Below are 27,173 nucleotides of genomic sequence, written 5' to 3' on the forward strand. Positions count from 1 at the left end.
AACCAATCTAAAATATGCATTAGATACAATGACCGGTCAACCATTTTATCAGCTCACAGTAGCTCACAGCAGCTTCTCAGTAATTCGCAAATGTTTAGCAGAGAACTGAAAAGGTTGCAGCGCAACAATTATTTGCACTCGCACAAATGCTCCCAAATATATTTTGGGGTCACACAGATTACATTTCGGGAGCATTTCAAGCACTGATTAAACTGCTTAAAAGTGACAGTAAAGGCTTACAAAAGATTTCTCTTTCAAATAAAAGCTGTTCTTTTAATCTTTATATTCATCATGATTTCCACAAAAATATTAGGCAGCATAACTGTTTTCAACCTTGATAATAAGAAATGTTTCTTGAGCAGTAAATCAGCATATTTTGAAGGATCATGTGTCACTGAAAACTGGAGCAATAATGCTGAAAATTAAGCTGTATTTTTGATCGAATAATGCAGCCTTGGTGAGCATTAGAGACTTCTTTCAAAAATATTTAAATCTCACCGAGCCCAAATTTTGAACAGTCATGTAAATAGGAGACCTGTTGATTTGGACTTTCTTGTCTAATTTTTTTGCTAGAAAAACTGGCAAAACTCCATTGGTTACATTTTGACATTTTTGCACTCAGTAATTAACAGAACAAAATATCCATCTGCTGTTCTGAGCCAATAAAATCCTCTCATGTGAACTAATTTGTTTAAATAGGAGAGGATTTTACAGCCCTGACTGCCTGTGATGAAAGTTGTGTCTGACAGACACAAAGTTTCTGCCTCCCTTCCTCCTTTGTTTCCATGGCTACAGATGTGGAAAACTCCTAAAGGGAAGCTAGGGTGGTAAAGCTTTGAAATATCTGCCGCATGTATATTTGATTATTCTGTGACTGCTGTATCTACGCCTCTGTCGCTCCGAGGGATCTGCCTCGGCTCCGTCATACCTGCGGACTTTGATCTGTGCCTCTTATGCATCGCGGCACCTCCACTTGGGTTATGGGTTGCCACAGTAACCAGTTATTGGGAGGTGATGGACAGCCTGGAGGCTAAAAGACATGATGGACTACGGAGCCACCCACCCCCGCTCTCGTCTCTCCCTGTGAATGCTGAGATGAATTTCACAGCTAATGAGGCAGTGCCCTCCCCAAGTCATGGAGCTGTGTGTGGGTGCTAACAGAGGTATGCCGTTTGGCTCTTCTGTCCACAGCAATGAATTTCTAGCTCTCTGACCTTTTGAAAATCCTGTCCTCTCGGCTCATTATTAGGGCATAAACTATACCGTGCATTAGGGCAGCACAAAACCTCAGCATAGACTAATTAGTGGCTGAGCTTACATGATTCCTGTTTTATAGAAACTGGCTGCCTTTTCTCAACTTCAGCCGGTTTTCTCTTCACTGTATTGTCAGGTGGATTTTAATAAATAAATAGCCTTCTGCAGGGACACTGAGAATACATAAAAGAAAGAAGTGTACAAGTGCTTTTTGCTGCTTTTGTCTAGGATCCTGATTTTAACAGCAGAAACACGAGCATGTTTTTCTTTGTGCACGCTGGGATCAAGGGAAGATGCCTTTGTTGTCGTCAACAGGAACCAGTCAAAAAGGTCTTTAAGGGTGTGTTAACACTTGTCATGTTTGGTTCGATTACTCTGTTAGTGTGGTTCATTTGAGTTAGTGTGAATGCTGCCATCCGAACCCTGGTCTGCACCAAACAAGCGGACCGAGGCCGCTAAAAAGATGGGTCTCGGTCCGCTTCCAAACAAACTCTGGTGCGATTCGAATGAAGTATGAACGCAACACGGACCAAATACTTCTAAACGAACCAAAAACAGGAAGTAATGAATAATGCGACATGATTTAATGACACGGAACGAGCGGTGTAACAAAACAAAATGAGCAGAGGGCAAACGTGGATCAATGATGAGGTAAAGTGCCTTTTATGAGCTCCTTGTGAGTTTGCAGGTGGTGAAAATAAATAAAATTATATGTACATGCAACAATGAGTGCGCTTAGTCCAGCAGACGGCATTAAGGATGTTTGACTTAAAGCGGCGTTGACCAGACCGATCAGTTAATGGGTGCTTTGATATCATATACCCGTATCGCTGCTTTAATTCGAACACGCCTTTTTGGTCCGGACAAAATTAATCAAACGAACAGAACTGCAAGTGTGAACACACCCTGAATGTTCTTTTCAGTAGTACTTAATAGTGGTGTCAAACAATTAATCGTGATTAATCGCACCCAAAATAAAAGTGTTTGTTTACATAAAATGTGTATGCTGTGTATATTTATTTTCTATAAATAAATACAAACACATGCATGTATACATTTAAGAAAAATGTTGTTTATATATTAAATATATTGATGTATAATATAAAATAAGAATATGAATTTATAAATGTATAAACGTAAATATTTTCAATATATATACTGTATGTGTGTGTATTTATGTATACATAAATATGCACAGTACATATATGTAACCAAAAAAAATTTTTTTTGATGCAATTAGGGCTGCATGATGAATTAAATCGAAATCGTTATTAGACAGAAGCTGCGATTGTCATGTGTATCTTTCAGTGAAGCACTGTTCTGTGATCAGCAGTAAATCTCCATCAGAAGGCCAGAGGGCGCTTTCGCAAGGAAACTCCAAATATGCCCCCCCAGAAGAAATCCATCGCTGCAGCTGAATAGACAGAAGATTTAAATGCTTTCATTGATTCAACGTGACTAGGGGTGTAACGGTACTCGTGTCGAACCGAATGGTTCAAGGGGCAAATTCCAAATTCCAAATGGGAGTGATGATCTCTATCCCCTTGGAGTGGGGACTTTGGAGTGAACAGGGCACTTGGCAAAGGGAGAGACGTAATTTCCTCATTATCTGCAGCTGGGATGTTCCCGTGGCAAAAAAAAAAAAAACATTTTATATTTTAAAAAGTTTTATACATATAGTTTTTATATATTATATAGCAAAAAACTTAAATGTTTTAAAATATAAAATTGTTCATTTGCAACAGTTACAGTATCTCACAGAAAGGAGTACACCCCTAACATTGTTGTAAATATTTTATTATATCTTTTCATGTGACAGCACTGAAGAAATGACACTTTGCTACAATGTAAAGTAGTGAGTGTACAGCTTGTATAACAGTGTAAATTTGCTGTCCCCTCAAAATAACTCAACACACAGCCATTAATGTCTAAACCGCTGGCCACAAAAGTGAGTACACCCCTAAGTGAAAATGTCTAAATTGGGCCCAAAGTGTCAATATTTTGTGTGGCCACCTTTATTTTCCAGCACTGCCTTAACTCTCTTGGGCATGGAGTTCACCAGAGCGTCACAGGTTGCCACTGGAGTCCTCTTCCACTCCTCCATGACAACATCACGGAGCTGGTGGATGTTAGAGACCTTGCGTTCCTCCACCTTCCATTTGAGGATGCCCCACAGATGCTCATTAGGGTTTAGGTCTGGAGACATGCTTGGCCAGTCCATCACCTTTACCCTCAGCTTCTTTATCAAGTATTTGGGGTAGTTATCATTTTGAAATACTGCCCTGCGGCCCAGTTTCCGAAGGGAGGGGATCATGCTCTGCTTCAGAACGTCACAGTACATGTTGACATTCATGGTTCCCTCAATGAACTGTAGCTCCCCAGTGCCGGCAGCACTCATGCAGCCCCAGACCATGACACTCCCACCACCATGCTTGACTGTAGGCAAGACAAACTTGTCTTTGTACTCCTCACCTGGTTGCTGCCCCACACGCTTGACACTATCTGAACCAAATAAGTTAATCTTGGTCTCATCAGACCACATGACATGGTTCCAGTAATCCATGTCCTTAGTCTGCTTGTCTTCAGCAAACTGTTTGCGGGCTTTCTTGTGCATCATCTTTAGAAGAGGCTTCCTTCTGGGACGACAGCCATGCAGACCAATTTGATGCAGTGTGCGGCGTATGGTCTGAGCACTGGCAGGCTGACCCCCCACCCCTTCAACCTCTGCAGCAATGCTGGCAGCACTCATACGTCTATTTCCCAAACACAAACTCTGGATATGACGCTGAGCACGTGCACTCAACTTCTTTGGTCGACCATGGCGAGGCCTGTTCTGAGTGGAACCTGTCCTGTTAAACCGCTGTATGGTCTTGGCCACCATGCTGCAGCTCAGTTTCAGGGTCTTGGCAATCTTCTTATAGCCTACGCCATCTTTATGTAGAGCAACAATTCTTTTTTTCAGATCCTCAGAGAGTTCTTTGCCATGAGGTGCCATGTTGAACTTCCAGTGACCAGTATATGAGAGTGAGAGCGGTAACACCAAATTTAACACACCTGCTCCCCATTCACACCTGAGACCATGTAATACTAACAAGTCACATGACACCGGGGAGAGAAAGTGGCTAATTGGGCCCAATTTGAACATTTTCACTTAGGGGTGTACTCACTTTTGTGGCCAGCGGTTTAGACATTAATGGCTGTGTGTTGAGTTATTTTGAGGGGACAGCAAATTTACACTGTTATACAAGCTGTACACTCACTACTTTACATTGTAGCAAAGTGTCATTTCTAATGTGAGGGGTGTACTCACTTCTGTGAGATACTGTATGCTAACAACAATAAAAAGACATTTATGCCATTAAAACAGTGACGTCTGCTGACGCTAGGGGTGGGAATCTTCAGGTTCCGATTCTGGGAGTCACGATCCGATTCCAAAACGATTCTTGATCTACATTTTTTCCCCCAATTAATTTTTCTCCTGTGCAACTTTACAACTTTACATTTTACCCAAAATTGCAGATTCTATGCTTTTTGTTTACAGTTGGTATCTCTGTGTGTTAGTACTGCCATTTAAAAATAGGGGTGTGAATCTTCACAATTCAATTACGATTATCATTATCAACTCAATATCACAATACCTCACATCCTCAGTTTTCAATATTATTGCACATGGCTACATTTTCATATAAATTATCAAATTTATTTTGTGCAAAATTTACTTTTTTTTAATTATATAAGCAGGCTACTTTAAAAAAAAAAAAAAAAAAAATACTTATTTAAAATGTGTTCTTTAAATATCCGAAAGTTTACAGACAATAGTTATGGGTTATAGTTCTCTCTTTCCCTCTGCATTAATATATCATATAAAAGTATTAGAAAATGCAAGTGCATTTAACCGCTGCCGCAATCGAGCTTCAGGACAAACAATACACAAAGCACACGTGAAAGTCTGTCAGTGCGCGAGTTTCGTGCATCTAATAGTACTGCATTCCAAACGGCATAAATTAAAGCATATCTAAAGCACACACTGTCAAGCTGTGCGCACGTGTCTCTCAGCGCAAATTCTGTGCAATAAAGCCCGCCGCGTCTCTAGTGTGCACACGTGCGATATGCGGGGGGAATCGTGATGCATCGGAGAATCTTTTTCTCCCACCCCTAGCTGACGCACGCTTAAATTTTAAGTAAAATTTGTCTGTATTTATTCATCCATGCACAAAGCGGAAGAGAGCTCAATTTAGTATTCATATGGTGTATAGATGTGGCTGTCTGTGTGCGTGCGCAGAAAACTCCGTCTTTTATGCTAGCCTTGTGCCTTCGGGCATTCCTTATATCGAGTCCTGATACGGGAGTTTGAACGAGAACGTGCACGTTGGTGGTAATGCATAGACGGACATTGTGAAAATGTCCCACTAGGGGTGGGAATCGCAGGGTACCTCACGATACGATATAATCACGATACATGGCTCACAATAACGATAATATCACGATACAGCGATTCTGCGATAATCTATATATTTCTAGAAAATCCTATAATCATACATCACGATATCTGCCTGACAAAATGCCTGTGAAAAGGTTGTGTAAATTTTCTTTCTTCAAGTCCAAACTGTTAGAAAACGGCAAAAAAAGTTCTGCAAATCAATTTTAACATGTTGTGTAGGCTAAATTAATCATTTTATTCTTGGACTTAAAAGATTACACTTTTTCTTTTTCTCTGTGTGTAAACAAACACATTTAACTGCTTATCAAACAGAAGAAAGAAAAAAAAAACTAGATAGATAGATCGATATAATATAAACCTGGGACATTTCAAAATTGACCTGGAGTGCTTTCTCAACCTTTCTACTCTCATCATAAAAACAGAGCTCCACACGAAGAAATAGCCGTTCACATCGCGTCTTTTGCACGCTCAGGTTCGTTATTTCAAATGTAGATGCGCGGCAAGCACACACACTGCACACTTCTGTGCCATATTGTGGCTCTGACAAGGTTTTGTTTCATCCTCCATGCCATGTACAGATTTATGTTTCTGCCGGTCGGTGCCCACTGTTCACACAGCATAACGCGCACTTGTAATATCTGAGAGATATTGTTCACATAAAACTGGATGCACCGGCGGCGCTCTCTCTCACTCATATAGTGAGGGAAATCCACCTGCGATCCGAGCGGAGAGGTTAGGCTACTCATGAACTGAATATGCACTCTGCAATAATAATGTGATCGGTGCCTATGGTACATGCTGATAGCTGTTCTGGGGCAGTTTTTTAGTTTTCATCTCCATAAACATATATAGCAGTAAAGCTAATACAGTGGCTGGAAATCTGTTTATCCTTCGGGTTCCTCGTGCTTCCCCATCTTCATATAGAGAGCGCGGTTCATGGAACTTGCTCAGAGTCAGAGAGCTTTTGAAAAACTGGAAATGGCGCATTTTTAGACGCTATGAACAGGGAAATCTATTTAGAGCACCTTATTGTATTAATTAAAATATTGATATTTGGCGCCAGATATCGATTCTCGTATCGCATGGAGAAGAATCGCGATATATCGCCATATCGATTTATTGTCCCATCCCTAGTAGCCACCTGACTCTGTCCAGTCAGTTAGCCTGGTGATACCAAACTCTGCTACTTCGCTTTGCTTTGTAGAGAGAGTCTGGAAGGGCATAATTGACAAGCTTTTACTTTCTCGTGGGCGGACGCTTGTCTGAAGTTTAAAATCATTGGTGTACCCGTAAGCCAATCACATAACGGTTGGTTATGACGTATGTTATTCGACGGCTCGGCCACCTCGAACTTCTGCTGTAAACACAGGTATGCGGCGAAAACAAAACCATCGAGCCAAATACCGGAGAGAAGATGGCTGCGAACGACTTTTGCAGATTATGTGAAGTAAATCTACGCATCCACAATTATCGCCTTGCCGAACTTTGGCCTCCCCAGTTTCTCGCTGATGATCGGTAACAGTTGATAAACCTGTCGGGAGTAGGGCCACAACATCACCTCCATTCAAAATACACTCTCACTCTTCTTGTTCGGGCTTCAGTTGGCAAATGCCGGGAATATTCTCCACAACAGAGCGAACGGCATCCCGTGTCTCCGTGTCCGCTGTTGTTTTAGATTTCCCTCACCTAAACTACAATCTTAAATTCGGCGCTTAGCGTCTACGTCACGGCTCTCAGCCCGCCCTCTGTTCGCTGATTGGCCGGCTGCTGCGGAGCCGGAGATAAACCGGGAGATGGTCTGTTATATCAGACTGAGTACAGAAGCGAAATGAAATTGAGCGGAAGTACAAAGTCTGACGTAGTAAGGCTACCAGTCAGTGGCATGGAAGCAACATAGAACTCTTAACACAGAGTCATCTGAGCAACCGGATGTACTTTTTACATTTTTAATGTGAAAGTATCCATTTTACATTACATTACATTTACATTTACATTTACATATGCATTCATTTCAAGAAATGTTTGCTTTGATTTCAGTTGTTCGAAATATTCAATGAATAATCGTAAATAATTACTTGGAAATGCTTCAATTATTCTAAACTCACAAAGATAAGAAATGCACTCTTTCATTAGAAAACAATACCCCACCTTTAATAGTTGAGCATATTTACAGTATAAACCTTGTCAGTGAACTATGAGGGTAAATAAATGAAATAATCATTCATTAATTGTTATTGAGGTAAAATGTTCAGTTAATCGAGGTTTTGATTTTATGTCATAACGTCCAGCCCTAGTATAACATTTCTCCAGAACTCAAAAGAAGATGTTATTAAGAATATTTCCGCTGCATCCTCCATATAATAAAAGTCATTGGGGTCCAAAACAACATTGAACTCCACTGACTTTCATTGTGTTGCCATGGAAATTTTTCAAAATGTGTTTTTTGTATTGCGCATTAAAAATGTTCTGCATATTTGGAATCATGAAAGGATAACAGAATTTTCATTTTTGGCCAAACTGACCCCAGTGGGGCAATGGTCCCCAGTGTAATAATTACCACAACCCCACTGAACAAGGTCATATGAGCGATTGGACGTAAAAGATTTTTCTGCACCATTACTCAGCTATCAGATTAATGTTTTTGGGTAACCATGTAAAGTGGTGAAAGGGACAGATTGCAACCATTTTAAAGTTTATTAGTATGTTCATAAATTGGATGGTTGCCATGCAAAGTTGTGTTTACCATGTCATGTGTTGTGCGGCATTCATTTGTACTGTGCCTGTTCTGACAGCAGCACGCATGAATTAGTCCTGTGACCTCATGGGAGAAATTAAAAACTCTCCTCTGTTTGTCCAGTAACACACGCTCAAACCAGACAATTCCAAATCAACAATTGTCAAGCTGCACTGCATATGATGCCCCACTGCTTCCCATTGTGCTCTGACTGCAGTGCGGTATAGGCTTTTGCACTAGTTTGCACTGTTGTGTACATTTTTTCTTGTCCAAAATGATGCAGGTCATTGGTTTGCTATTGCCTTGTCCCCTATGTACACAGTGCATTTTTGAGAAGATGAATATTGCTGACCACACCTGCTCCGTTTCACACCACAGCATGTCAAACATGAGCTGACAACAACCTTATTCACAAATGCTGCTTCTCTTAAGAGCGCCAAATCCCTTTGAAAAGCGTGAAATCGCATTGCAGCCTAACACAGAATGACCTTTGATATTTTCACATTAGGTGAAGGCTAGCCAAGACAAAAAAAAATAAAAATCCCTCTCAGGCAGATGGCTTAAGCTTTACATATCCAGGGAAAAGCTGTGGATTTGGGGTGCTGACTAACAGCGTTGAGAGGAAGTCTGTCTGATTTATTCTGTGCAGGCTGTGCTTGGACGGCCCCAGTGGCCCCTTTTGGGGGACTAGAGGAAAGGGATCCTGATCATGTCAGTTAGTGGAATGAGGCCCAGCTCTGTCTTTAAAGCCGTCTCTGCAGATAAATGCTGTTTTCATTCATGCTCACATCAGCAGCAAAGCTTCTAAATGCATCAGACTTTCAATTTTTTTGTTTTCCATGTTTGTAAGTGGTGCATCTGTTGATTTATTGAATGATTTGGGCTGATAATGATTTTTTTTCTCTTTCAGTATTATGTGCCAAGAATCTGGCAAAGAAAGACTTCTTTCGTAAGTATACCTCATTTCACCTACTTTTTCACAATCCTTTATGTACCTTAAAGTTCACCCCAAAATTTACATTTTGCTATTTACTGGCCTTCATGTGACTCCAAACTAAAAATAAACAACAAAGGAAAAATTTTTAATAATGTGCTTGTTGCTTTTTTCCATGTAATTAAAGCTTCAAAAACGGACAAAAAAACCCCGCAATAAATGTATGATAGCAGTAGTCCATGTTAATTGTGGACTATTTTCAAAGTCTTCTGAAGTCATTCTGATAACTTTGTCAAAGTAAAAGACTAAAATTGAAGTCATTATTTCCTGACACAGCAGTGCACTAACTGCTTTAAAATCATTCAGACCAATTTTGCGAATTGGATCAACCATTTATTTGAAAAGAACAATTCAGTTCACAAATTGTTTGTCATTACTTCTCTCTTGAACTTTAATTAATGTGCCAAGGTGAGTTTGGGTGGAAGGATGACACAAAGCTATGAAATGTTTTCGGAAACCATGAATTTTAGAGCATGTGTTGTATGAAGCATTTAAGTGATACTTACGGTTTCTTTTATTTTGGAGTTTGACAACACTCCTCATTCACTTTCAGTTTGAAAAGACCTGCAAGGATATTCAAGTTCACCTTTTGTGTTTCACAAAAAGTTAAAAGAGTTTGAAATAGCACTTTTGGGTAAGCTATTAATCGACTTTGAATACCCCTCAGAAATGGCTGTATGAACCATTTGTGATACTGGAACATTAGTGCCTCTCTCCTCTGAGTTGTTCAGAGCCGCCCACTGGCTGCTTTTATCACTGGGGGAATTCACATCCTCATTCAGTGGCTCCTCATCAGATTCCACCCACTACAGCATTGAGCACACTTCACTGTTCTGCAGTCTAAACTCTCCGTCCCAGCTGCTCTGACTGACAGGCTTGTTTGCCCCACTGGCCTCGTCAGTGTGTGTCCCACATATTATTCAAATGCCTGGTGTGCGTCATTCATAGATCTTGTTTCTGTGCCATGTCCATTATGCTTCTCGTATAACAAAAGGCCACACGAGAATGTATGACGAAGACAGGCAAAACAAGACCACTTGTCCCTGATAATTATACATGAAATTATTAGCATTAATGCTCCACAACAGATGCAGCATGTATTTTTTTCAGTGGTCATTTTTCCCACTCACTGAAATGTTTTCAGTGGAATTGCTCTTCATAGCTTTGTGCTGCCGAATGAACGGTCCACAGAGCATGAGACTGTCCTTTCAATGAGACTGAGCAAAAAGCATTGCCAAGTCTATGACTACACAACATAATACAGGACTCCAGACTGCACCTAAAATGATTGCAAAAGTGACACAAAAATAAACATTTATGACAGCAATTTAAAATCTCATTACTGTTGGTAACAGACTGGAAAACTTTGATACGCGCTTTTATCTGATTTCATCTAACCCATAATGTCTGATTCTCGAGCAAATTACTGGTTTTTGTAATGAATCAAACACCTTAACGAATCAGTCTCATTCATATGAGTTAAATAATAAGAAAGATTCAAATATGTTACAAAAATACTGTTGGTTATTTTTAAGCACATACATTAACAGTACACTATGCCAACCAATTGTAAGGTGCAAGCATTTTTAAGAGTGGACTTTGCTTGGGTGTGAATTAGGGGTGGGCGATATGGCAAAAATATAATATCACGATATTTTTAAGAAAAATCACAATTCACGATTCTTTGTCATGTTGGTTTTACTATTTTGCAAGTTGTCTGAGCATTACAGCCAAACTAATTTCCCTATTATAAAGACAAAACCTTTCAAGATAACAAAAATATTAAAAAAGAATGGCTGATATTTAGGCCAAAGTGGGCGAAGATAAAAATCTTTGTCATTATTTTATCTTTGTTATTAAAAAATGAGAACAAAGATACACATTACAAATACACATACTATACAAATAAAACAGTGTTTTATTTTCAGGTACAATAGGTGTATTTAGCAGGAGCATTCAATAAATTGAATCAACAAATATAAAAATAAAACACTATATAGATTGATTCCTATTAAATCAACTTTAACGTTTTTCAGTCAAGAGTAGTGAGTGATTTTTCTCTTTTGTGTTTTGAAACTTTCCCTTCTTCATCTTTTATTTTTAAGGCCCTATATGGTTCGGTTCCAGAGATTATTGGAATTTTAATATGGCTCCAGGCGTAAATCGTTAAAATGTACACACATTCAGTGGTCAGAAACCAAATGTGGGTCAGTTTGCAAAAAATATGATACTTATTTTCTTTTAAAGAGGAATGTCTGAAGAACAAATAATGTTGAATCTAGAATAGTATCTTGTTTCCCTCTATCAAAACAATTGCATAGAACATAGTTGTTTGGGTGTTATCTCACTCATTGAAGTTATCTTAATATGATTTTAGATTCAGGTTCCTAAGAAACTTTCTTTTGGAATCTTAATTTTTAATGCCCTGTATGGTTTAATCTCAGACATATCGAGATCTCAGTGCAGCTCCATGTCCAAAATTAGTATCCTACCCATTTTCAATGATCAAAAACCAAATGTGGTTTTTGTTTATCTAGTCATCACTGTTGACAATGCAAATATGCAAATAATAACAGTAACCCAGGGATTAGGATTGTACAGTCTGACACGTTAGATTATGAATGACCAGGATTTACTGTTAACTCTAGATATAGTATGAACCGTGTGAAGAATTCCATTTACCCTGGGTTTGAATTACCCAGTGTTAATTATTTCAAGTGTGACAGACCTTAAATGTTTGTGGTACTATCAGTGATTCTGCCAAATATGCCCTTTAGCAGTAGATACTACTTGATCTATGATGCTTCATATTTTATAACACTAAAAAAGAAAAAGAAATTCTAATAATCCAGGTAAGGAAAATCTTGGTTTGATGTGAATACAATGTGTGGAGAAAGTAACTTCCCTATGAGGCATGGGATTAGTTTAAAACACGTAACAATACTGCATATTTAAACTTTTAGTAGCTGCATAAGATGTTAAAATGAACAAAATCCCTTCTTTCAAATATCACGGAAACTGATTCAAATATAGAATCTTATGAATAGATTACAGAGAGCAAGGTAATGTACCTCTCACTCAGACATGTATGTTCCATGCAAATATTTTGATAGAGGGAAACAAGATGCAGTTCTAATTTGAACATTATTTCTTCTTCAGACATTGTTCTTTAAATAAAATAAGAATCAGCTGCATACAAATGGGCTACTGCAAATGGGTAATATTCTACAATCTGGACATGGAGCCTCATTGAGACCCCCATATCTCTGGGATTGAATGATGTAGGGCCTTGAAATTTAGGATTCCAAAAGAAAAGTTTATTAAGAACATAATATCAGAATATAAAATCATATTGCGATTATCTTTAATACTTCTTGAGTTATAGGCACGCAAAACTTTGGTAAAATAATATTTATGGCACTCAAACAGGTATTTTCAATGCAGTTGTCCTGACAGAAGGAAACAAGATACATCTCTAGTTTTAACATTATTTTTTCTTCAGACATTCCTCTTTAAAAGAAAAGAAGTATCATATTTTTGCAAACTGACCCACATTTGGTTTTTGACCAAATTTCAATATCTCTGGAACCGAACCATATAGGGCCTTAAAAATAAAGATGCCAAAAGGAAAGTTTAAGACCAAATATCTAAAAGGGCATTAAGATATCTTTAAAACTTTTTGAGTTACAGGCATGCAAACTTTGGAGAAAAAAACTTAGTGCTGTTTCCCCATTTTCGAATGGTCACCATTGGCATATAATGCAACAAAGATTGCTAAAGTCAACATATTTTACTAACAGACCTACTAATCTCTGTGTAAAAATAACATTGTGATGCTGCCATCTTTCTTAAGTCATTTTTACCGCCCTATAATTTGACTGAATCTCAGGTGAAAATTGCCATTTTGACCCCCCTCCACAAAATAGTGGATTACTTAGTAAATATAAATCCATAACATTTAATATTTGGCTATCATCACTATACATGTTTCTTTCTTCAGAAAAAATATTAGCAAAATCAAAAATTTGAGCTCTGGTTGAGTTAACATGGAATGACCCTATAGTGTATTCCAACAGAACAGAGATATTTATGTGGCACAAATACAGTCAGGATCACTAGATTGACAAAATCAAGGTGGAACACAAATTTATTCAAAAAAATCCTAGCGTATATAACTATAAAAAAAAAAAATGACATGTAAAATGACTTTCAGAGACTTTGTGTAAGCGATTTTGTAATTTGGCAACTGAAAGCCAGTAGCTCCATGGTCACTCTTTTTGGTCTGGGGATCTGAAAAGCCATCCAAATATTTGCAGCTGTCATTGTGGAAGCTGCTTAGCTGTCCAGATTGTAACCATTTTTTTTTTCAAAGGGCAGTGTGAGGACAGTGTGTGACGGCCGAGTTTGTCCTCTGTTGTTTATTTGTCTTCCTGCCGCACTGTCGTTCTGCTGTAGGGTTGCCTGATCCTTTCGCCAAAGTGGTGGTGGATGGCTCGGGTCAATGCCACTCTACAGACACAGTCAAAAGCACATTGGACCCCAAGTGGAATCAGCATTACGACCTGTGAGCAAATTCCTCTAAAGTTACTCATGGCTAATTTTTGTTATGTACTCAGTGGTGTTCATGATGTTGTTCAGTTTCGGTCATGTGGTTAATCTTTAAAATAATGGAAACATTATTAGCTAGTGATTTTAAAAGGAGGAAATTGCTAAAGAGAATCTTTCCACAGGTATATTGGGAAGACCGATTCCATCACCATTAGCGTATGGAACCACAAGAAGATCCATAAGAAGCAGGGTGCGGGTTTCTTAGGCTGTGTGCGGCTCCTGTCCAATGCCATCAGCAGACTAAAAGACACTGGCTGTGAGTATGATACTTTTATAGCCTGCCGTAATCTCTTCATTGTGCCGTATCACAGTCGTTACATGTCTTCATTAAATTTGTGTTAAGCTGTGTCTCTGAAGTCTATAAAAGTTTGGTGGCCTAGTTTGATTACATCTTGTCATTTATCTATCTCACCATCAGACCAGCGTTTAGACTTATGCAAGTTGAACCCATCTGACAGTGATGCAGTCCGTGGACAAATCGTTGGTACGTATTAAACACTGCAGGTAGAACTAGTACAGAATTTGTCAGATACAGTGGGCCCAATATGTGTATAGCCACTTCGGCGACACTTTTGAAATAAGTATGTATTTGCACTTGACTAGATAACAAAAATTGAGTGATTAATTTAAAGAAAGACAATACAAATGGAGTTTTTTCATTCAGAACATTTAAGATGAAATTTGGCTCATTAAAGTAAAGTTAGCTCTGAGAAAAGCATTATTTGTTTGTTTTATTTTGTAATTTTTTTGTTTGTCATTGAAGTGTCTAAATTCAAATGTCTGCTATCAAACTAATGAAAATTAAAATGGCTGAATCAGTATTTGAACTAAATGACTTTCTTTAACCATTTTCTTTCTTTTTGTAGTGAGTCTGCAGACCAGAGACAGAATTGGCAGTGGAGGGCCTGTGGTCGACTGTAGAGGACTGGTAGAGAATGAAGGGTGAGTCAAATTTTTGTCTTGGAGGATGCACTTTTTGTTTTTTTTAGGCACGGACTGGCTGCCTGCCCAGATAAAGCACTTTATTTGAGCTTCCTAAAGACCTGTTAGTTTCACAGTTCATCACTGTTTTGATCATCAATACCAAGACCCATTGAAAGGTTTGTGTGGCTGTATGTGTTTTAACACCTGCTCTGTATATATGTGTATGTTTCAGACCTGTCTTTGAAGACTCGGGGCCCGGGCGGCCTCTCAGCTGCTTCATGGAAGAGCCCATGCCGTACACAGATCCTACAGGAGCCGCTGGCGGGGGCAACTGCCGTGCACTTGAGTCGCCCAATCAGGAGCAACGGCTCCAAGCACAACGCATTAGAAACCAAGATTCCCGAGGGCATGCACACACCCCCCAAAACAGACCACACGGACACCAGTCCCCCGACCTCCCTGAGGGTTACGGTAAGATTGAGCACGTTAGAAATTGGTCAGGATGGTTGATTAGCGAAATTTACCCAATCTGATTGTTTAGCTTAATTTCTTTGTCGGTGCTTTAAAACACCACTGGTACTGCCATCAGTGCACTGCTTTTTATAACAAATTCACTTTTTTCAGTACAAATTGCTGAAAATTGCCTGGTGCGAGCAATTTTCCTGTTATTATGTATAATCTGCTGGTCACTGTTCTTTTTTTTTGAAGGGCTTGTCAGTTTTTTGCAAGAACAGGTTTATGTAAATATTTAACTATAAAACTGTCGTTTTGCACATCCCCAGTGCGTATACCTGATCTCTCACCCACAGTACTGCTGGAGTCCATAGAGACTAATACAGCTTAGCGATCAGGGTAGAGGCTACTGAAGTGCATTGAACTGGAGAGACTGAGCTCTGAAAGGAGTCTATTCACTCTGGCACTGCGGCCCGCATTACACAGGTGGATCGGCTGTGGTAAAGCCCCTCATTGGAGTGTAACCGTGCCTGACCCTGTTGGTGTTGTGGTCTAGTCCTCTGCCGTGACCAGTGGACGGCGCCAGTGTAATTAAATCTCCGACTAGACATGCCACACTAGCTGTGTGCCGTCTGAGAACTGGAAGCTCAGGAGCCCTGGCGCTCGTTCAGGTTACGTGTAAACTGCCATCTGAGTTTGCTGTGGCTCATTCACTCTTGATGTGTCTGTTCTCTTTTCTAATGCAGAGCAAAGGACCACCGTGCAGGGCCAAGTCTATTTTCTGCACACACAGACTGGCGTGAGCACCTGGCATGATCCCAGAATACCCCGGTAGGTTTAATCACCACCCGCCTTGGCTGAAATAACGATTGCCCCAGTTTGATTGCTCCTCGCTGCTTTTGTGATATCACTCTAATCGTAGCTCTTTAATGTCCACAATCAGCTAACTTTATAATCAGCAATCTCACTTAATAGCTGCTACTGTTGACATTGTGAAGCTTAATAATTTCCTCATCGTCATAATAATGACCTCAGAAGCATGAAGAAAGGGATGCGAGAAGCCTGTTAGTGAGGAGAGCAGGGTGGGAAATCAACACATGCCACCAGCTAAATGTAGACTCTTTTTGTGCAGTGGCAGGTTGTTTTGCCTTAACTGTCACTATTGCATGTGACCTCTTAAACTGGTCAAATAACATGTTTGTATATTCAACACACACACACACGTGAGTATGTTTTGAAGTTCACTATTTGTTTTCATCTTCAGTTTCGCCAACATCTCTTTAAGGAAAGTCGGTCTACTCGGTGACTGTCTTTTGTAATGCTCCTGGGCTGCTTTTTTTAATTGGGTAATAACATGGAGTAATAGCATGGTAATAACTACTTACATGGAGAAAATAACTTTTGTTCAGCATTAATTTGATCAAAAGTCACCATAATGTCTTTATGCTACAAAAGATTTCTATTTCAAATAAATGCTTTTCTTTAGTCCTTTCAAAGAATTATGGTTTCCACAAAAATATTAATCGACACAACTCTTTTAAATATTGATAATAGTAAGAGATGTTTCTGAATGATTTCTGAAGGATCATGTGACACTGTAGACTGGAGTAATGATGCTGAAAATTCAGCTTTGCCACCACATGAATAAATGACATTTGAAAATATATTAATATAGAAACATAAGTTTTAAATTGTAGTAATATTTCATAATATTAAGCAGAGATTTCATTTCAAAAACTTAAAAAATCTTACCCACTCTTTTGAAATTAACAAAAATTTAAATGGTTGGTAAAATCTGAATCTCTATTAAAATAGGGCATTCACCTGCCATTGTGGCTTGCTTAAAAAAAGTTCATTTCCTGCCCTGCAAGAGGATAGAAAGAGTTTTGGGGCACCATTATGTGTGTTGAGCACCAGGTGTGATGGGTGCGCTTGCTCCTTCAGGGATTTGAACAGCGTGAGTTGTGAGGAGCTGGGCCCTCTGCCGCCCGGCTGGGAGATCAGGAGCACTGTGTCAGGACGAATTTATTTTGTCGACCACAATAATAGAACCACGCAATTCACCGACCCCAGGTTACACCACATCATGAGGTAAAACATCTTTCACATCGGCTCTGCTCATAACATCTGATTACTCACCCCAGCTCTTAAATTATCCTATTAATTATTCACCACAATGAATAAATCATCCTTGTGTAATTAAAGTTGCTAGTAATGATAATTGCTTGCTCGTATAAAGGTTTATTAAATTAATTCTCAACATTTATTTAATTCCTAATCGTCCCTAGTGGGAGTGTAACCCAAATGATGCATGAAAATTTCATGGGTCCAATGGCTTGATTAAACTGCTATCAGTGTTTGGATGTATTGGTACACATGTGACATTTGTGCGTGTTTTGCATGTGATGAGCAGCCAACACTCTCAGGTGAAGGAGTCAAGCCAGGCTCTGCCCATACAGATGGAAGTTGGAATGGAGGAAGGTGATGGCGAGTTACCGGTGCGCTACGAAAGAGATTTGGTTCAGAAACTCAAAGTTCTCCGCCATGAGCTCTCCCTGCAGCAGCCTCAAGCCGGCCACTGCCGCATAGAAGTGTCCCGTGAGGAGATCTTTGAGGTACTCGCAGTTGCACAGCTGAATAATGCCAGTCATGTAGTGCATGCATAATTTAGTTCTAACAGCACTGTGGAACTGTTTTTGTCATTGGAAGTGACTAGGGATGCATCACGATTAGGTTTGCACACTGGATGCTTGCTTTTTGGTTTCCAACAGTAGGATGCCATTATCAGTATATTAAGTAATGCTGCAGTTTTTGGTCACAGCAATATGAGACCGAGATCATTTTAGGAGAGCAAGTCTATTATTTTTTTATTCTGTACTTAAATGCACGTCACTGGTATTCCTGTGGATGACTCATCAGTGCACATTATTCCAGAGAAAAGAAAATGGTTTGTAATCTTTTTATCCCAGATTCTAGTCTCTTATTTTCACCAAGGCTACATATATTTGATCAAAAATACAGTAAAAAAAATTATATTAAATTGATATATAAATTGATGAAAATTTAAAATTGCATTAAAACTCTTTTCGGTCACACTTCAAGGTCCGATTCTCACCATTAACAAACCATTAACTACAAGTTTTGCCTCAATTAACTCCTAATTTGCCGCTTATTAATAGTTAGTAAGGTAGTTGTTAAGTTTAGGTATTGGGTAGGATTAGGGATGTAAAATATGCTCGTGCAGAATACGTGCTTTATAATTACTAATAAACTGCCAATATTTTAATAATAGGCATGCTAACATGCAGCTAGTTAATAGTGAGAATTAGTCTCTAAATACTAAAATGTTACCCTCTTTTCTATTTGAGTGTTTTAAAATGCAGTTTATTCCTGTGATGGCAAAGCTGAGTTTTCTGTCTGTAGTGTCACGTGATTCTTATTTATATTATTCTGATATGCTGATTTATTAATACATTTCTCATTAATGTTGAAAACACTTCTGGTTCCTAATGATTTTGTAGAAACTGTGGTACAATTTTATCATTTTTTTTAATGAATAGAAAGATCAAAAGAACAAGATTAATTTGAAATGTATAAATTTTTTATAACATTATAAAAGACAGTAAATGTCTTTACTGTCTTTTACTTTTTATCAATTTTTTATATCCCTTTGTTGGAAAAAATTAATTTCTTTAATATCATAATGACCTTTTGACTTTTGAATGGTAGTGCAATAACTTGCTATTTGAAACCATCCTTTGAAACATTTTTTGAATGATAATAACCATTATAGGCAAGGCAAGGCAAGTTTATTTATATAGCACATTTCATACACAATGGTAATTCAAAGTGCTTTACATAAAAGGAAGTAAAATAATCATAAAATAATCACAACAATAAAACAGGAAACTTTACATGATTTAGAAATTGATTTAAAATGAATTTAAAACAGTTAAAAATAGAAAATAATTATACATAAAATATAGTGCAGTCAGTTCGGACGTAGCACAGTGCTCATTTGATAAATGCACAGCTAAATAGATGAGTTCTGAGTCTGGATTTAAATGTGAGCTAAAAGCAGACTCCCCTTGTTTTGTGTGAACCCTTGGTATTTCTAACTGACTCGATCCTAATGATCTGAGTGGTCTGTTAGGTTTATATTCAGTGAGCATATCTGCAATGTATTTGCAGATATCTGATCAGGATCATTGATCAGGATCAATTATAGCCAAAATTGACACATTTTAAGCTAGTTTAAGATGTTTTTACTCAGAAAATACATTTAAAAGACATTTTTAAAAAGGTCTCTTTTTAAAGCTAGTTTAAATTTGTTTCATTTATAACTTCTTTAATGTATAATTTATGTAAATTAATGTATCACTCAGAAATATGTCTCTCTTCTGTTCTATCTGTGCAATAGGAGTCTTATAGACAGATCATGAAGATGAGACCCAAAGACCTGAAGAAGCGGCTGATGGTGAAGTTCAGAGGAGAGGAGGGGCTGGATTACGGTGGAGTTGCTAGGTAGCATATGAATCTGTTCCATGCGAAAGGTTCTCATTAATTAATTTCCCCTGTGCCTCATTATTCCCTCATCTCTTTTCATACGCCAGACTTGACTTTATAATTTTTACAGTTTAGGCTGAATCTCAGCCAGGTTTATCAGCATGCAGGGTATCGTGTTCATGATATTGCAGGTGTTGCCCTGTTGAGCACAGAGTTTAGACTGAACTACAGCCAGCAAGACTCAGATATGAGTTCTATCTGAATTCCTGTCCTGTTCCAGGGAATGGTTGTATCTCCTCTGCCATGAGATGCTGAATCCATACTACGGCCTGTTTCAGTACTCGACTGATAACATCTACACACTACAGATCAACCCAGACTCATCCATCAACCCTGTAAGTCATGCGGCGACCTGTGCTTGGGATTTCTCTTCTAAACAAGACCCAGTAAAGAAATTTAGCATAGGCTGTGCTTCTTGGACCTCACAACATATGGTTGTCATGTGTGCTTAAAAGGTTCACCAAGCGGTTCTCTGTTGCTTCAGTGCCTCATTAACCTTCCTCTCACGCCCTCTGCTGTTTTTTCAGGACCACTTGTCTTACTTCCACTTTGTTGGGCGGATTATGGGTCTGGCTGTTTTCCATGGGCACTACATCAATGGAGGCTTCACCTTGCCCTTCTACAAGCAGCTCCTGGGGAAGCCCATCCAGCTTTGTGACCTTGAGACTGTGGACCCAGAGCTGCACAAGAGCCTCGTCTGGATACTGTGAGTGAATTTTATAAGAAATGTCCAGATCAGTTTCTATGGAATTAAATTTATTTTGCTTAAAGAAAATCAGGATCAAGAGAGAGCGCTTTTCATTTCTCACAGACTTTTCAATAAAATAAAAAAAATAACAGTTAAAATATCTACAGCACCAGTTAAAGGTTACACCAGTTTTTTCAAATTTTATAATAATAATAAAATAGAATTATAAACCTATCCAAATTATGTAATGACACAAGTATAGAATATATAGGATTTATTTTATTTAATGTAATTGTTTTTGTAGGGAAATTCATACTTGAGTACAATTTTTGTCTGACAATTTCAAGCATTTTAACTCTGTGGTAGTATTTGTTATGCTGCTTTTAATGTATGCTAATTCAAATGTAATAATAATAATTTTTTTAATAAGAATGTAATTAAAATCACCATTTCAAATATTGGGAATTACAACCGAAAATTCATAAGGAAAAAAAAAAGTGAAATGTCCAGGTGTATTTTGGGTTCAGTATTGGTTAAAACAACCAGCTTCATATTTTTATGTTGATAATGGGTAGCCTGTTGAATGTAAGCAACAGGATAAATAACTTTACTATATTTGTCTTTTTAGAGAGAATGACATCACATCTGTTTTGGACCACACCTTCTGCGTGGAGCATAATGCTTTTGGTAAATTTCTCCAACATGAGCTGAAACCAAACGGCAAGAACATCCCGGTCACAGAGGAGAACAAGAAAGAATATGTGAGGTATGTAGCGGTGCACACATGTGGGCTGACCAGACACAGCAAATTCATGATCACACTCTCAGAGAAAGTCATCCAGCAGAGGGCAGCAGTCACATGGCTAGTTGGGCTTGGCAGAGGTTTTAGGAGCCTCACAGCTTTTTCCACTGTCAATTTGATTGAGTGAACCCTGGATATATAAGCTACTGCTCAAGAATGTTAGTGGAATGTCAATTTTTATGTGAGTCTTTATTGTGTCTATTTGGCGAGTCATTGCCAAATAGAAATGAATCAGAGGTTGCTAATGGAGGACTGTGGGGTGCAGATGCCTCTTAGTGTTCTCCATGTTCCACTGCAGCTCTAATGATTGATTGTGTCTCTGTTAGGCTTTATGTCAACTGGAGATTCATGCGAGGCATTGAGGCCCAATTCCTCGCCCTGCAGAAGGGCTTCAACGAACTCATACCACAGCATCTGCTCAAGCCTTTTGACAACAAGGAACTTGAGGTAATTCAGATATTTCAGACATGCTCAGTGGATAGGCTGATGAAGACACTGCTCTGACTAGTGTCAAAAGGGGGGAGATGAACATTTGTGGTATATAATGAATAGGAGAGTCATAACACTATAAATATGACATTTCAACCAAATATTTTAATTTTTTTTCAGCTGAAATCAGAGACATTATACTCTTATTGCTCTTATAGAAGCTATTAGGAATGGTGAAATTATTTAATAAACATTATAAATGTCTTTTTACTGTACTTTTTTTTAATTTATTTATTTGATCAAAAATGCATTAATTTACAGCAGTAATTTTTTACTGACCCCTAAACCGGAGGAGTAGTGTATCTCCATCAAACTTACTCAATCAAAGGCCGTTCCCTGCCCCCTCTTCATAATTCTTTATTCACCTTACTACCAATAAATGTGGTGAAGAGGTCAAAAATCATTTTTGTTTCTCTCTGCATTGTAGCTGATCATCGGAGGTTTGGGCAAGATCGATCTGAACGACTGGAAGGCCAACACACGGTTGAAGCACTGTGTAGCTGACAGTAACATAGTGAAGTGGTTCTGGCAGGCGGTTGAATCGTTTGACGAGGAGAGGAGAGGCAGATTGCTACAGTTCGTCACAGGCTCCACACGCGTCCCTCTACAAGGCTTCAAAGCACTGCAAGGTGGCTAATGGATAAGCCATGTGCACTTTCAATACACCTGATAGATGACAGATTGCGCCCGTCAATGTTAAGCTTCCTAGTCTGACACTTTTTAGTTTGTATCGGCCTTAATCCTAGTGGCCTTAATCCCTGACTAACAGCAACATGTAACCAGAATGTATCGAATTGTCCCTAAAGTTATGCACAATTCATTGGTGCATGTTATTCTGAAGCAAAAAATGTACATGTGCATTATGAAATTGTCTGAACGATTTTTCTTTAACCATTTTAATTGATAAAGCGGTAGTCTAACATGTTTAACAAATTCCCTGTACGAACAAAGATATCAGTTCAACCATGCATTACACCTTGCTGAATATTCTGATTTACTATTAACAGTATGAAAGCAAAATGAGTTGTGAATGTGATTTCATGTTGTCTTTTTAAAGTAGTTTGTGTTCATGCTCACTTCTGTTGAGTGTGATGATTTGGTGAACAGTGATAACTAGAATGTATCTTTGTAAGGTTCTACAGGTTCTGCAGGACCAAGACTCTTCACTATTCATTTAATTGATGCCAACACAGACAACCTGCCCAAAGCCCACACATGGTAAGATTTAGTCTTAGATACTGAAGATACTGAAAGCCTACTATGTTTTTCAAGTAATGTAATACACACTACTGTTGTCTTATGAAGAATCAAACTTTTCTTTATCATTTGAAACAAAAGACTGTTTTCAACATTGATAATAAGAAGAAATGTTTCTTGAGGAGCATGTTAGCATGATTTCTGAAGGATCATGTGACACTGAAGACCGGAGTAATGATGCTGAAAATTCAGCACAAATAAACAGATCAAATAAATGCAGCCTTGGTGAGCTTAAGAGACTTTTTTCAAAAAGATTAAAAAAACAGACCCCTAACTATGACCCTCTAATGTATGTACTTCCATAATTTAACCTTCAGCACGCAAAACTGTCCTTTCTAGTCTAGAACAAGCATTTATTGAAACTAAGCTGCAAAAAAATTCTGAACTTCACACAGATGAATATACGCTGGGACGCTGTTATTGAAGGATCAAGAAAGTACAAATTATATTTCACTCACTCTACAGAAATCTCACAACCATTACTATCTTTTCACATAGAAACGAGTGTTTCTTAAAGGCACAGTTGTAAAAAAAAAAAACGTCTACGGTTCAGAGAGAATTGGAGTGGTGGAAAATTATCACGTGACACTATTTGGTGCTTTTCTGAAATTATACCATACGAATGTGTGACAGGATTCATTTAAGATGGAATGAAGTCTGAAATACTGATCTGGCTTTTCTCATATTGCTTCAGCTTCAACCGGATCGACATCCCGCCTTACGAGTCATACGAGAAGCTCTATGAGAAGCTCCTGACAGCCGTGGAGGAGACATGTGGCTTTGCAGTGGAGTGAACGATTGCCCTGTCCAGCCAGCCAGCAATGGCAGCAAACCCACTAAACAGCCCCAGCCATCCTTTTCACCCCCTCCCCTTCTCCAGGACAGACGAACTGGTGTCTCCTGACAGACTTCAGCATCACCCGCCAGCCGGAAACTGCAACGGAGGGGAGTGACCACCCAAGGGCAAAACTCTCAAAGACTAATGATTCCTCACAACGTGATTCGGGAATTGTTTCACATTACCACAATAAGTTACAGAGAAATCTGATCAACGTTTCTTTTGTTCCTCAAAAGTCCAGTTCGTATTGTCTTTGTCACTGAAGCGGTGGGTTGATAGCGTCTGACTGTAACGCGAGTATGTATGTGCTGCAGTAGAGCCTCGCTGAGCCTGTGGTCTACATGAATAGAGCTGACGTTTTAGTCTAGGTGGAGTATTTTAACATACACAGAGCCTGTGACCATTAAACCAGTTTACCTACAGCAAATGCATCTTGAAGGACAAGGGTGGTCTGTGTTGTCATGCTTGGTATCGTCTCTTATTTGACTTAATTTCCTTGTGTCCTGTTCAGTACTATAGGATGGCATTTCAGTGATATCCATTTCCTGTACACATCAGCGTTCTCATTGTAGAAATTAACTCGATTGCTTGAAATGTATTATTGAAATGTTTTTTGTTTTTTTTTGTCTAAGATCAAGAACATGCTTAACGGCGAGTCTTAGTCCTCTTGTGGGAACTGTGAATCTCACAGCACCTGTGTGTTAATGTTCCTCAACTGAAGCACAACGATCACGTGCAGTCTAGAGAAGGACCCAAAGCCCTTGCAAAGTCTGCGGTTTCCTGAGCGAGCCAGTATTTTCGTCACACAAAATCTTTTTTTTTTTTTTTATGGCATTTTTATTCAGTGAGCATTCCTCCATTGTCAACAAAAGACCTATTTTTAAAGGTAATGTTTAATGAATGGTGTTTTAATATGCAGATTTTGAAGCAAATCACCTTCTTGAAAAACATTCTGATCCATTGTGTCCATTAACACCCCTAAAGTGGACTCCTAAACATAGTTTTGCAAAGAAAACGGATGTTGAGTGTTTTGAAGAAGCTCTTTTTGTCCTTAATTTTGATGGACCCCATTAATCTCTTTTAATGAATCCAGCCGTTATCATATGGTAACTTGGCATTAACTGTTTTAAAGTAACGTACCATGAAATTCAACTCTAGACTGTTATTCGTGTGTCTCCTTCATTCAAACCACTGCTTCAAGTAACATTCAGCACTTTCGCTGGCACGTGTACAATCACCCGTCATGGAGTGTTTATTCCCCTGTAGACGAGCGTTTAGCTGTGGCGGTACATCTGCAGACTCTGGTGGAGTGGGGTTTGGTCTGGTGAAAGAGCAGGGGAGTGTCTTGGATTTCATTATGTAGTGCTTGACGTGCATGGCACCAGATTATTATTTGTAAATGTAATGGATGAGCCAAACTCATAGTGTTTCTTCAACCACTTTTGTCTCTTTCCCTTTCTCTTTCTTTTTCTTTTTTAAACCTATTATTTATTACCATGTAATGTCCTTTTAAGTATTGCTGCTATTACCATTATTTCATAGTTTTCGGAGAAGGCTGAGTTCTTGTGAAAGCTGTACACTAATCTCTTATTTTATGTATGAATCAAAGTATTTAAACCTGCTGCTGATTCTTCAGGACGTTAAGAGGACGGGTTCCCCCGACCTTTGACCTGGATGGAGTTAGCAAGTGATGTAGGCTGGGCCCCGGTGGTCATGTTCATATTTGTGATATATGCAATAAAAACCATCACCTTTATATTCTTGGTTCTGTCTTAAAATGTCTCTTTCCTCACTTAATGTGTATCGGATCGGTCAGAATTTGTGTCTTTGACAAGTGTGCAAAAATGAAGTTTTCTGTTTTTCCAAAAGACCGTGAATGCCTAGAGTGGTGAACCATTTTTAAACTTGCATAAAAGACAAAAGAGGTGATGTTTAATGTTGTGTAATTGTGGGAATGGCTAGTGAGCTTGAAGAGGAGTATGGACTTTGCCTGAAGTTACAGTTGTTTTCATATTTCTCTAAAGAAAAACCTTTTCCAAGTAATGTGACCAGTATCATCACATTGTACAATTATTAGGTCCTGAGTGTCATTGTTTATTTGATGCAAGAGTAATGTAACTTACTATGTACTAAACATTTCTGAAAAAATTCAGTGTAAATAAGATTATATTAAAGAAACTAAATTGCAATCTATTTCTCCTTGCTCATTTTTTGGTCTTTGTTTGCATATATATTGTCAATTTTTATTTAGTAATGAATGTTAAAAGAATAGATCTCCCAAAAATGAAAATGTACTCCCCATCAGGCCATCCAAGATGCAAACGAGTTTGTTTTTTCATGGGAACAGATTTGGAGAAATTTAAATTACATTATTTGCTCACCAGTGGATCCTCTGCAGTGAATGGGTGCCGTCAGAACGAGAGTCCAAACAGCTGATAACAACGTCACAGTAATCCACACTAAATCAGTTAACATCTTAAAGCAAAAAACTGTGTTTGTAAGAAATGCATCCATTAAGACGTTTGAACCACCCTATTGTCGTCTCGCATCAAAACTTTTCACTGGAGAAAGCAACACCAAAGATAGAAGACTCATATTTTAGCCAGACGCATTGATTTGAAGTTAAAAACCTCTTGATGGATTTGTTTCTTACAAACACGTAGTTTTTCACTTCACAAGACGTTGATTGATTGACTGGAGTCTTGTGGATTACTGTGATGTTGTTATCAGCTGTTTGGACTCTCGTTCTGACGGCACCCATTCACTGCAGAGGATCCATTGATGAGCAAGTGATGTAATGCTGAATTTCATCAAATCTGTTTTACATCTTGGAAGGCCTGAGGGTGAGTGAATTTTTAACAAATTTTCGGGCGGACTAACTCCTTTAAGTAAAATAAGACAGCCGCCCCTTGTAATTATGCACGCTTTTGTTTTATTTAACTAAAAAAAATGAAGGAGCAGGTGACTCGGGACATGATGTGCTTTGGCAACTGTGAGCACAAGCAGTGCCTTGTGTCCAAACTGTTTGCAGGCTTGGTTTATAATTACATTCAGATTATTGTCTTTACAAACAGAATTGAGGCAATTGGCCCCATGTGGGCATTTTCAATTTATGGCCTTTTATA

At 38.6% G+C, this 27,173-nt stretch overlaps 1 protein-coding gene across 3 annotated transcripts in view; it reads left to right on the forward strand.

The window, feature by feature from the left end:
- The window catches only part of smurf1 (SMAD specific E3 ubiquitin protein ligase 1), a 44,674-nt gene extending 18,438 nt beyond the window's left edge, over positions 1-26,236 (forward strand). Inside the window, exons 2-18 of one of the 3 annotated variants that reach the window (XM_058769848.1) lie at positions 9,340-9,378; positions 13,879-13,987; positions 14,154-14,287; positions 14,450-14,515; positions 14,898-14,973; positions 15,188-15,426; positions 16,155-16,239; positions 17,353-17,499; positions 17,822-18,023; positions 19,829-19,932; positions 20,195-20,309; positions 20,502-20,680; positions 21,291-21,428; positions 21,791-21,911; positions 22,381-22,582; positions 23,096-23,171; positions 23,905-26,236. In XM_058769848.1, the coding sequence (XP_058625831.1) occupies positions 9,340-9,378; positions 13,879-13,987; positions 14,154-14,287; positions 14,450-14,515; positions 14,898-14,973; positions 15,188-15,426; positions 16,155-16,239; positions 17,353-17,499; positions 17,822-18,023; positions 19,829-19,932; positions 20,195-20,309; positions 20,502-20,680; positions 21,291-21,428; positions 21,791-21,911; positions 22,381-22,582; positions 23,096-23,171; positions 23,905-24,004 (2,132 nt within the window). In that variant the 3' untranslated portion in view covers positions 24,005-26,236. Of the gene's footprint in view, positions 1-9,339; positions 9,379-13,878; positions 13,988-14,153; positions 14,288-14,449; positions 14,516-14,897; positions 14,974-15,187; positions 15,427-16,154; positions 16,240-17,352; positions 17,500-17,821; positions 18,024-19,828; positions 19,933-20,194; positions 20,310-20,501; positions 20,681-21,290; positions 21,429-21,790; positions 21,912-22,380; positions 22,583-23,086; positions 23,172-23,904 lie in introns of all 3 variants that reach the window. The other 2 variants (XM_058769847.1, XM_058769849.1) reach the window with 2 other exon arrangements.
- Positions 26,237-27,173: the final 937 nt, after the last annotated feature.

Source organism: Onychostoma macrolepis, chromosome 03 (assembly GCF_012432095.1).
Source record: "Onychostoma macrolepis isolate SWU-2019 chromosome 03, ASM1243209v1, whole genome shotgun sequence".
Lineage (NCBI taxonomy): Eukaryota > Metazoa > Chordata > Actinopteri > Cypriniformes > Cyprinidae > Onychostoma > Onychostoma macrolepis.